This window comes from Bactrocera dorsalis, chromosome 5 (assembly GCF_023373825.1).
Source record: "Bactrocera dorsalis isolate Fly_Bdor chromosome 5, ASM2337382v1, whole genome shotgun sequence".
Taxonomy (NCBI): Eukaryota; Metazoa; Arthropoda; class Insecta; order Diptera; family Tephritidae; genus Bactrocera; species Bactrocera dorsalis.
In genome coordinates, this window is record NC_064307.1 from 70,463,190 (window position 1) to 70,474,053 (window position 10,864).

The 10,864-nt window shown below is 36.9% G+C and overlaps 4 protein-coding genes across 4 annotated transcripts; 2 read left to right on the top strand and 2 right to left on the bottom strand.

Moving 5' to 3' along the window:
• Positions 1 to 361: 361 nt before the first annotated feature.
• Positions 362 to 3,798, top strand: LOC105227187 (endoplasmic reticulum-Golgi intermediate compartment protein 3). The gene is made up of 7 exons (XM_011206413.3): positions 362 to 672; positions 732 to 890; positions 952 to 1,147; positions 1,210 to 1,369; positions 1,433 to 1,613; positions 2,990 to 3,191; positions 3,249 to 3,798. The coding sequence occupies exons 1-7, from the start codon at positions 585 to 587 to the stop codon at positions 3,382 to 3,384; spliced, it is 1,122 nt and encodes a 373-aa protein (XP_011204715.1). The 5' UTR covers positions 362 to 584; the 3' UTR covers positions 3,385 to 3,798.
• LOC105227186 (reactive oxygen species modulator 1) lies at positions 1,857 to 2,590 on the bottom strand. Its single transcript, XM_011206411.4, has 2 exons — positions 2,250 to 2,590; positions 1,857 to 2,111 (listed from the first exon to the last, which is right to left on the bottom strand). Exons 1-2 carry the CDS (start codon positions 2,381 to 2,383, stop codon positions 2,003 to 2,005), a joined length of 243 nt encoding a protein of 80 aa, XP_011204713.1. The 5' UTR covers positions 2,384 to 2,590; the 3' UTR covers positions 1,857 to 2,002.
• LOC105227185 (U4/U6 small nuclear ribonucleoprotein Prp31) lies at positions 3,739 to 5,812 on the bottom strand. Its single transcript, XM_011206410.4, has 7 exons — positions 5,641 to 5,812; positions 5,305 to 5,584; positions 5,038 to 5,242; positions 4,711 to 4,965; positions 4,583 to 4,655; positions 4,223 to 4,513; positions 3,739 to 4,156 (listed from the first exon to the last, which is right to left on the bottom strand). The coding sequence occupies exons 1-7, from the start codon at positions 5,710 to 5,712 to the stop codon at positions 3,821 to 3,823; spliced, it is 1,512 nt and encodes a 503-aa protein (XP_011204712.1). The 5' UTR covers positions 5,713 to 5,812; the 3' UTR covers positions 3,739 to 3,820.
• A 275-nt stretch (positions 5,813 to 6,087) lies between these two features.
• On the top strand, positions 6,088 to 10,517 carry LOC105227184 (probable DNA mismatch repair protein Msh6). Its single transcript, XM_011206406.4, has 11 exons — positions 6,088 to 6,675; positions 6,736 to 7,041; positions 7,101 to 7,508; positions 7,570 to 7,704; positions 7,765 to 8,700; positions 8,766 to 9,062; positions 9,128 to 9,532; positions 9,595 to 9,772; positions 9,846 to 9,997; positions 10,061 to 10,216; positions 10,276 to 10,517. The coding sequence occupies exons 1-11, from the start codon at positions 6,223 to 6,225 to the stop codon at positions 10,411 to 10,413; spliced, it is 3,564 nt and encodes a 1,187-aa protein (XP_011204708.2). The 5' UTR covers positions 6,088 to 6,222; the 3' UTR covers positions 10,414 to 10,517.
• The last annotated feature ends 347 nt before the right edge of the window (positions 10,518 to 10,864 follow it).

A 10,864-nucleotide genomic window follows, 5' to 3' on the forward strand; every position in this document is an offset into this window, starting at 1 on the left:
AATTACATTGAAGAATTAACGCAACCATTTCTTAGAAATAATAATTTAATTTTTAATAACAGTTTGTTACATTTTTATTTAGGTTCTTTACTAATTGAGGTCGATTTTACACAAAAAGTAAAGCAAGTTAACATAATTAACTTATTCAATCTGGCAACTTTTTACTATAGAAATTTATATTTATATAATTTTTTTTTAATAATACGCAATTAACATATAATTTGGTTTAATAATTGTATGTACTTGTAATTTTATAAACAAATCTTTTCATATTTTTTTTATAAACTGGAGTTGAATATCAAATCAACTTGTATCGTTCCATGTTTTATTTGACATTCGTAAATATGCATACCAACATACACATCAGTGAATTAGCAGAAGAAACAACTAGCAAAATAACAAACGTGCCCTTTTTCTTTAACAGCGCAGCAATTTTGTTCCGCCTTCTATTTCAATTCCTTAAAATGTTTAATAATATTAATCTTTAAAAAGCCGACAGTTGAGTATTGCTGAAATCGAGAACGTAGGTTTGTAGCCATTTTTAATTGTATAGAATTACAATAATTGAGGAACTACGGTGAAACATGAGAATCGCGGATGTGCTCCGCCGGTTGGATGCATATCCACGTACACTTGAGGATTTCAGTGTGCGCACTGTAAGCGGTGCTGCAGGTACATGTTTATTAAATTATAAAAAAATGAAACGAATTAATTTTAATATTTGGTTTCAGTTACCCTGATCAGCACCAGCATCATTGTTATACTGATATTTCTAGAATGCATTGCCTATATGCGTCCGAATCTCACAGAGGAGCTATTTGTAGATACTACACGCAATCACAAGCTACGAATCAATTTGGATTTAACCATACACAATTTAGCTTGCAGCTGTAAGTGATTAAAATGTCCACATTATTTGTGTGTGATTTACAAATATTTTTGTTTTTGTAGATGTCTCACTGGATGCAATGGATTCTTCAGGTGATCAACATTTACAAGTTGATCATAATATTTTCAAACATCGTCTAGATTTACAGGGTAATCCAATGAAAGAAACTGAGCCCATAAAAGAAATTGTTGCTGTGTCGCCATCAAATAAAAATACCACCTGTGGTAGTTGTTACGGCGCCGAGCGTAATAGTACACAGTAAGTTTCATGGATATATAAAGCCTCTTTAAGTGGAATTTTTAAAATTTTTGCTCATTTAGATGCTGCAATACTTGTGAAGAAGTGTTGGAGGCTTATCGCCACATGAAGTGGAATGTGCAATTAGATAAAATCGAACAGTGTAAGGACCAGTTTAAACGCAATGATATTGATGCATTTAAAGAAGGTTGTCGTGTGCAAGGCCACTTAGAAGTTAATAGAGTAAGTATAAGTGCCGGCAGATGCAAAATGTATAGTAAATCTTGTTTATAAACAAAATTTCAGATGGCTGGTAGTTTCCATATAGCACCTGGTAACAGCTTCTCAATTAGGCAATTTCATATACATGACTTTCAATTCTCTGATGTGAAATTGGACCACACAATTAATCATTTGTCTTTTGGTGATAAAATTGAATTTGCCAAGACGCACCCACTTGATGGGTTACATGTAGAATCAGACAAAGGTAAGTGAAAAAAATATAGATTTATACGAAATGAAACATAGAATAATGAATCACACATTTTTCAAACCTATCTGAAACTTATTAAACTGACGGCAGTAATTATGACCCACCAATACCCCTTTCCCATGCCAGTCTAGTCTACGTATTTCTGTCCGGCCTTGGACTGTCAGACATAATTCTACAACTACAACAACAACAACCCACTAATACTCCATTCTTCCAGTTATTCCAAACAATAATTTTAAAAACAAAAAAGTTTATATGTTTAATATACATATAATATATAACTTCTAAATGAATTCCATTAAATTATTACTCAAAACTTAGTGTTACGTAAAAATCCCGAAAATATGTTGGACATGCATGCATGCCTTACAAAATAATTTATTTTAGCAACGAATACCGGTACCAATAGCCATAAAAGTACCAAATGTTCCTCCACCCTGCAACATCACTTTTCCCACATTATTTATTAACTCGCGCCCGCGCAAACCATACCTGCAAATCAGAGAAATTATTAAAAATCTTAATCATCTTCATTCGTTCGAACAGCAATTTTTGAGCCGCATTTTGCTGGCCCATTATGTAATTAAATGAAGTTGCTTCAGCCGCTTCGTTATTAAGCGCAATACTCACCGCAACGCAGAGAAGCCGCCAAAGAGTGCACCACTTGCCATGCCCACACAAAAGCCAATTGTGAATCCAGTCTTCATTTTATCAAAACATGATGGACCTTGTGCTTGGCCAAAAGCTCCACTAGGCAAAGGCATTCTAGTTTGTTAGCTTACTTTGATTAGTGAGTTTATTGGACGGGGAATAATGTTTTTGTTTCGTGGTAGACAAAAGTCAATTTTGGTTTGTCCCGCAACCGAAGCTTAAAGTTATATATTCGCAAACCGATCTAAAGGATTATAGAATTTCTTCCCATGCGAATTACACGCGATTTCGTACTATGTCGTATATTCTTTTTGTGAGAAATGTCATGTCATAAAGACAAAGAAAAATGACAGCGAAAGTGCGATAACAGAGAACGCCTAAATAAATTCAACATTCTGTTCTCAGTAGACATTTAAAATTGGTGAATTATTAAAACATCTGTAAATGCTTTTATTGTGTTAATTTCACTTATTTTACGACTCTGTAATAATAAATACATTGTAACTTTTAAAGCGAATTTTATAAATTAACATGTGGCAAAATGAGTTTAAAGTGAATTAATAATACAGAGCGGCCTCTAGTTGTGACTTTCTGTAATCGTAAGAGGAAACAATATAATTGTATGTTACAATTTCTTTTCATTAGTGCCATTTTAGCATTAAAAATATGTTTTTGTTAATATGCAACACTTTTTAAAATATAATTATTTTTTTTTATAGACGTAAAAAGCGAAATGTATAATTACTATTTGAAAATTGTGCCTACAATGTATGCAAAAGTGAAGAGCCCGCCAATACATACCAACCAGTTCTCAGTGACGCGCTACAAGAAGGACCTTTCGAATAGGGAGCGTGGAATGCCGGGTATTTTCTTCAGTTATGAATTATCGCCGCTGATGGTGAAATATGAAGAAAAGCAAAGGTAGCACTAAATATTTAAACAAATTTATAAACCAGTATACTCAAGTTTTGTTCGTAGATCATTTGGCCACTTTGCCACGAATTGCTGTTCTATAATCGGTGGGGTTTTTACTGTTGCTGGGATTATTGCCGTTTTCCTGAACAGTTCGTTAGAAGCACTGCAGCGTAAATTGGAAATAGGAAAGCTGAGTTAACAACAAACGCGATGCACAATATTCTTTACGAAAGTTTTCAAATTGTTTACATGAATTTACCAGACTGCAGGTTATATTTATAGACCACTTACGACTAATTGTCGCTTCCTACTAACTACATTTACATATATGTATGTATGTATGTATTATTGGAAGCGTTTGCGTGCACATTCCGGTGCTGTGTTTTTTAAGAATCTCTTCTATATATCATATGCATTTAACTTTATGCTTGTATCTTTCAAATTTTTTTTTGTTATTTGTTTCTATTAATTTGTGTTTTGCCTCTTACTTTTCACATGTCCAACATTTTTCTCTGTGTATAATGGATTTTATATATTGACTATTCCAAAAGTGTAAATTTTGTTTTATATTTTAGCTCAAATTCGCATAATATAATATTTATATAATATTCAATATCTTGTTCTTTTTTTTAAATTTATGTGGTACGTTTGCCAACAGATATGAAGCCAGACGTATTGGAAAAGTACTTAGCGTTATTCTCAGTTTGCGATTTCTCAGCAGCCTGTGGGTTCACGATTTCCAAACCTTGCAATGGTGTAAAAGCGACACTTGAAGCTGTACCGGAAATTTGTCGTTTCACAGTAGTGCTACCACCGTAGACCTGTTGTTTCTGTAAGTTCTTTTGTAGCGTTTTGCTAATGCGCACCTTGGTCTTTTCATCAACTTGTGGTAAACGTATACGACCTGTGCCAGTTTTGCCAATTGTACCACGCGAATAACCCAGATCACCTTGGTAGGCATCCTCTTCGATCTAAAAAAAATTGTTTGCTTTAATTTAAACGCAATTCGCAGTAAATTTAAAAATCTTTACACTTACATCACCAAAGTTCATGCGATTCGCTTGTTTACGGAATTCCGTAAGGGCATAGCGCTCCTTCATCTTACGCACACGTTTGCCACCACGTTTTTTCTTGCTACCCTCTATGGGTTTACTTAATGGTTTGATAAATTTGACTGGCGGTGGCTCTTGCAACTTGTCCAACTTTTTTTCAATATCCTCCTTGAACTTTAAGCCTACTTCACCATGCACACTCTCATGGCAAGCATCCACACGCGCCGCGAGTACAGCCTTAGCTGCAACTAAACGTGCTGCTTTTCGCCTGAGATCCTGTAATAAGAGATGTTTTGGAAGCATTAAAGTATATTTAAAAATGTACATTTTAAAACATTAACGAACCGGCGGCGTATCTTGCACAATCTGTGAGAAGTAAACATAACCAGTGTGGGGTAGCATTTGTGTTTTGGAGAAACTGTAAATATTTAAAATAAGCCAATATTGAAACAAAAGTACTATAAATCATTTACCCTGCTAAAGTTTTCTTTTGTGAGCCTAATACTTGCACATTACAAGCAGGCATTTTCGATAATTTGGTTAAACCGCCCGCTATACCCAGTAATTTTGCTGCGGTCGAAGCACCAACGATCATTGATAGATTTGGTGCAATAAAAGTCATACGACTTTCTACGTACTCGTAGATATGAGATTTGTAGTTATTTAAATCAATGGCCATTTCACAAGCTTCATCAATCTGTGCCTTTTCTGTGGCTGTCAACTCAGTGCTACAAATACAAAATATTATTTTCAGCAATTTATAATTTATATATTAAAATATGCTGGCTACCACCACTTACCCTTGCGTGGTCGAAGCTGTTACTGAAACGATCATAATGGTTGCTTGCGTTAATATGGCTTGCAATTTCTCATTATTTTTTACTTGATCTAGATCATTGCCCAATTCCTTCACTGCATACAAATATTCAATTTCACCGACAATCAATGAGTCTAGTTCAGGAAAACGTTTTTGGTACTTCTCTTTGGTAAATTTGTGTATAATGGCTAAAAAGTTCCAAAATTATGTTAACTTTGAAATATTGAAGTAATTTATGTGTTAATCTTACAAATTTCATTATCGATATCAACGGCAATAGCATTTGCTTCAACAATTAGCTGATACTCTGGATCGGACTCCACATTTCCCAGCATCTCCGCAGCGGTACGTTGTCTACTTCCGTACTGCTCGATTTGTTTTAGCACATACTGCAGTCGTTCGGAATCACGCAATTTACATAGATCTCTTACGGATTGTACCTGCACATCCACTTCCATAAGGTTGAGTTGTGGCTTAAGTAACTTTTCTGATAACTCTTGTGCCTTTTCCGGCTCATCTTCCTCGTCCATCTGTAAACGACAATGCTTTTAATGTTGCAATATAAGTTTAGGAACTTTTTGTTTACATTTTGCAACTCGTCCAAATCGTTATCATTGTCTTCCTCTAGATCAGCTAGCAGTTCATCGGCTAAAGACATTTTGAAAAGTTTAGTTTATATTTTAAAAGAAAGTTTAAAAACAATACACTATTTGCAATTATTGGTGAAAAACGTTTACAAAGCGTTGTTTGACAACTATTAATGAAACAGCTGTAAAGTATTTTGACGTTTGCTTGCGTATGTAAACAAAAACAATGAACTGTGTTGCCAAATTCCTATTTGAAAGCATAATATAAAAAATTGTACAAAGATAAGATATTCTTCCATTTTTATTAATATTAGGCTGTGATTTCTTTTTAAAGTAAACGGTAAATATCGTTTTTATAAAATTTTAAGATTTATTTGTATATCATTGCTTAATAATAATTATTAAGCAACATTAAAGACATTTCAGCGAGGTATCACTGTTGTGCATAAATTCAAATGTCATCAAATTGCGCGGGTCTTTATCGCATTATGCGAAAATAAAACAAAAGCTTTGGCTTCTATTTGCGCAGGACATTACATTCCACCCAGTTATCTTGTGTGATATAATTAATTTGAAGAAAAATGTCGAAGAAATTGAATAAAAGTGGTAGTGCCGGTACTCCTAACAATAATCTCTTCAAGTACTTTTCACGTTCACCACGAACGCCAAACAGTATACCCAAAACACCCAGTGAAGAAGAAACCAAAAAATCTGCAGCAAAAGCGGAAAAGGAGAACTTACAAGCTGGGCATGGGAATGAAGATAATGGGCCTCTAGCTAAACGAAAGTTAGATGTTGAAGCTAATCAGAGTAAAAGTGATACCATGGATGTTGATGAGGATGATGAAAGTATTACAATTAAACGCCCGTCCTATAAAAGGCATCGCATAATATTGTCCGATGATGAAGAGGAAATCAAAATTAATAAAAACGGAAGTGAGAAGAATAATAGTGGCGATGACTATAAGCCAAGTGACGAGGATAACGCATATAGTAGTGAAGACGCTGATTCGCCACCAAAAGCTCGTTCCAAGGTACATATATACATATATCTTGTTTAATGTTTTTTTTAATATCTTTATTAACTTTTTAAGAAAACTGATGAACCGACGCAAAAGAAACTTAAACTGGAAAAGAGTAGTTTCATGGAAAAGCTTGCTTCTTTGCAAGCCTCAGCAACTATCTCAGATGCTAAAGCGACTGCTAAAAATGATGCAAAATATGAAAAAATTGTATGCACAACGTCCACATTGGACGAACCGGTAGTGTGGCCACATCAAAAGCTTGACTTTTTGCAACCAGATAAGATAAAAGATAAGAATGGCAGACGCCCTGACCATCCGGACTATGATCCCACGACATTACATGTACCAGAAAAATACTTGAACTCCTTATCACCTGTGAGTAGCACAAATTATGTTTATTTTCATGTTTCCTTACTAATTAGATAACTTTTCAGGGTGTACGCCAATGGTGGGTCTTGAAGTCTGATAACTATGATTGTGTGCTCTTTTTTAAAGTTGGCAAATTCTATGAATTATATCATATGGATGCGGAAGTTGGTGTCCAAGAGCTCGGTTTCGTTTATATGCGTGGGGAATTCGCACATTCGGGTTCGCCGGAAGTAAGCTTCGACAAAATGTCTAGTATACTTATTGACCGCGGCTATAAAGTGGCACGTGTGGAACAAACTGAAACAACCGAAATGATGAGCGAGCGTTGCAAAAAGACCAAACCGACGAAATTCGATAAAGTGGTGCGCCGCGAAATCTGTCAGATATCCAATCGAGGTACACAAGTATTTGGGACGCAATGTCAGATAACACCACATTATCAGCCAAATTACATGTTGGCTGTAGTCGAGAAGGTAGTGGCATTTAGGAACTTTGTATTGCAACAAATCTTAACATATTTTTATTTTTTGCAAGAATGAGGTCAGCTCCAGTAAATACGGCATTTGTTATGTAGACACCTCAATAGGCGACTTTTATGTTGGCGAATTTGAAGATGACAAAAACGGTTCCCGGCTATTAACTTTGCTCTCCCATCATATGCCGGTTTTGGTACGCAAATGAAACTAACTGTAGGTCAATAAAATAATATAATCCTTATTACATTTCTAGTTAATTTTTGAGCGTGGGTCTGTTTCTGAGCGTACACAGGAAATATTCCGTACTATGCTCTCCGGCATACTCAAAGATCCATTACCTGCCAATGGCTCCAAAGTATGCAGCGCTGAAAAGACACTAAAGTATCTTGCTGAGAATTATTTTGCCAAATTTTCAGAAGACTCAACTAGTGCAGACCTTTGGCCATTAGCGTTGCGTACAATGCAATCCGAAACTGATCACTTGGGTTTAACGCCGCGTGATGGCTGCAAACTAGCCCTAAAAGCGCTTGGTCAATGCATATTATATTTGCAACGTTGTCAACTTGAAGAAAAGGTGCTGCCAATGGCACGCTATCATCTCTACACACCACCAGATATGTTAAATGAATCGGTATTGGATTCAAAGGCAAAAACAGTGCAGCAAAAAACCGCTCGGCGCCGCCATATGGTCATCGATGCCACCACACTTGCTAATCTACGCATTACTGGCGAAGAGTATTCGCTGCAATCCACACTAGATAATTGCTGCACGAAATTTGGCAAACGTTTGCTGCATCATTGGATATGCTCGCCGAGCTGTGAGTTGGACGTGATTGTTGAACGGCAGCAGGCGATAACCGAACTAATAGAGCACAACATGGAGTTGCAAGATTTACGCGCTTTGCTGGCGCCAATGCCTGATTTCGAAAGACATCTGGCGCAAATACATTTATTCGGCAATAAGCGCATTTCGCAAGATCATCCGGACGGACGTGCTATACTCTTCGAAGAAAAATTATATAATAAGAAGAAAATACAAAACTTTATTGGCATATTGAAGGGATTTACAGCGCTCATGGAACTGCCCACGCTTTTCAACGACTTTGAAACGCCACTTATGAAACGATTGACGCAGTTTCAGCCAGCTGGCGGCTTCCCTGACATGGCTAAAGAATTGGAGTTTTTCAAGGTATGTGCATGCAACACCTTTTCAGTTGAGTTTTATGCAACTTAAGCCTAACATTTGTCAAACAGAATGCTTTCGATCACGAAGCCGGTGCGCAGACCGGCGTTATTGCACCTGAACAAGGCGTGGACGCAGATTACGATGAGGCATTGGCGAAGATTAAAAAAATAAACGACAACTTCAAGGAATATCTGATTGAACAAGAGAAGTTCTTTGGCTGTCGTTTGACACCAGGTGGCGAGAAGAATCGCTTCCAGCTTGAGGTGCCAGAAAATGCGGCTAGGAAGGCGGGCAAAGCCTACCAATTGGAGGGTCAGCGCAAAGGTAACAAGCCCGTGAGACGCTTCTCAACGAATGAAACACGTGTAGGTTTCTATATTCAAAATTAAATACGCCAGCGTATACTCACCACCCCTATTTTGCATTGCAGTCACTACTAAAGGAATTGCAACATGCCGAAACCGAACGTGATGTCATACTCAAAGATTTATCACGTCGTATCTTTGAAAAATTCTCCAAACACTATGAGCTTTGGAAGCAATGCGTTGATTGTGTAGCCAACCTTGATGTTTTAGCCTCGTTGGCAGAGTATGCACGTGCACAGCAAGTCATCTGTGTGCCTGAGCTACACGAGCAAAGTGCCGAAAAGCAACCATTCATAGACATTGCAGAGGGCTATCATCCATGCGCCGCTGCGGACACATTCATACCGAATGGCCTCATGCTAGGCACCGGTGAGACACCAGCACCGCTCTCCATACTAACAGGCCCCAATATGGGTGGTAAAAGTACGCTTATGCGGCAGGTGGGCTTGTTGGTAGTGATGGCGCAAATCGTAAGTTTGACATGCACTGTAATTTGTTTTCGGCGAATTTCTGTACAATTTCCAACTACTAGGGCGCACATGTGCCAGCCGAGCATTGTCGCATTTCGCTGGTCGATCGTATTTTTACGCGCTTGGGAGCGCAGGATGACATCATGGCTGGGCAGAGCACATTTTTGGTTGAATTAAATGAGACATCGTTGATTTTGAAGCATGCAACAGTTAACAGCCTGGTGCTGCTTGATGAATTAGGTAAACTCAATAGCAAATATTTTTTATATATACTAAAAATAATAAAAATTGCTTTTATATTTGCTGGACAAAGGACGTGGCACGGCCACCTACGATGGCACTGCTATCGCTGCTTCGGTAGTCAACTATCTCGCAGATTTGAAATGCCGCACGCTTTTCTCTACACACTACCACAATCTTATTGAATATTTCCACAAAGACGAACGCATAACATTGGGTCACATGGTGAGCTATAACTCTATGCCTACTGCAATTTATTTATTTTCAACCTAACCTTTTCACTTGTAGGCTTGCATGGTGGAAAACGAGGATACCGAAGATCCCACACAGGAGACGGTGACATTCCTTTACAAATACAGCGCTGGCGCATGCCCGAAATCGTATGGTTTCAATGCTGCCAAATTGGCTGGCATGCCACAACCGATTATAAAGCGTGCTTACGAGGTGAGGCTCCATTTTGTTTAAACATTTTTGTTTGCGTCGACTAATATTTGAAATTTCAGCTTTCTAAACGCGTGGAGGCTATCGCTTTGAAACGTAAGGTCCTGTCCAAAGTTGTTGCTGGCGCTGGTGGCAACAGATGCAACGATCTTAAAGAAATTAAAAACTTACTTTTGCAGCTAAAAGCTTGTCATGTTTAAGCTATTTGTTTTTGTTTTGTGCTGGAATGATTTTTGTTTGTTTACCTTACCATATGCACTTCTATGTATACGAATTTTTCAAAAATATAAACACATACCAAATATTTGATTTGATTTATTTTATTCAGCATTATCTCTCGCTAATTCTTACATTCATCGCTAATTTACCAAATATTTATCACAGTAAAATAATATTACAATTAAAAAAATGCTTAAAAATATTGCTTTTTATATAAACGAAAGGAAATGTACACAAAAATTAGCTATTCGAAACTAAAAATAGTTGAATAATTTGCGCATTGTGTTTATATTCGATAAATCCCAAATATAAACATAGATTTGTGCCGATGCACACACATTTATAAATTCTCGCTACATGGTTAGTTAAATATGTGTGTGTGTGCGTGTGTATAATATTGTCAGTTATAATAGATTGTAAGTTCTGTAAACA

Excerpts from the sequence above, each read along its gene's own strand:
- LOC105227186 (XM_011206411.4), bottom strand. The coding sequence starts at position 2,383 with ATGCCTTTGCCTAGTGGAGCTTTTGGCCAAGCACAAGGTCCATCATGT. Across the intron at positions 2,112-2,249 it reads GGCGGCTTCTCTGCGTTGCG|GTATGGTTTGCGCGGGCGCG; the intron begins GTGAGTATTGCG and ends TCTGATTTGCAG.
- LOC105227184 (XM_011206406.4), top strand. The coding sequence starts at position 6,223 with ATGTCGAAGAAATTGAATAAAAGTGGTAGTGCCGGTACTCCTAACAAT. Across the intron at positions 7,509-7,569 it reads TGTTGGCTGTAGTCGAGAAG|AATGAGGTCAGCTCCAGTAA; the intron begins GTAGTGGCATTT and ends ATTTTTTGCAAG. Across the intron at positions 9,773-9,845 it reads GGTGCTGCTTGATGAATTAG|GACGTGGCACGGCCACCTAC; the intron begins GTAAACTCAATA and ends TGCTGGACAAAG.
- LOC105227185 (XM_011206410.4), bottom strand. The coding sequence starts at position 5,712 with ATGTCTTTAGCCGATGAACTGCTAGCTGATCTAGAGGAAGACAATGAT. Across the intron at positions 5,243-5,304 it reads TGATATCGATAATGAAATTT|CCATTATACACAAATTTACC; the intron begins GTAAGATTAACA and ends GGAACTTTTTAG. Across the intron at positions 4,157-4,222 it reads ATCGCATGAACTTTGGTGAT|ATCGAAGAGGATGCCTACCA; the intron begins GTAAGTGTAAAG and ends AATTTTTTTTAG.
- LOC105227187 (XM_011206413.3), top strand. The coding sequence starts at position 585 with ATGAGAATCGCGGATGTGCTCCGCCGGTTGGATGCATATCCACGTACA. Across the intron at positions 1,148-1,209 it reads GCCGAGCGTAATAGTACACA|ATGCTGCAATACTTGTGAAG; the intron begins GTAAGTTTCATG and ends TTGCTCATTTAG. Across the intron at positions 3,192-3,248 it reads AAATATGAAGAAAAGCAAAG|ATCATTTGGCCACTTTGCCA; the intron begins GTAGCACTAAAT and ends TTTTGTTCGTAG.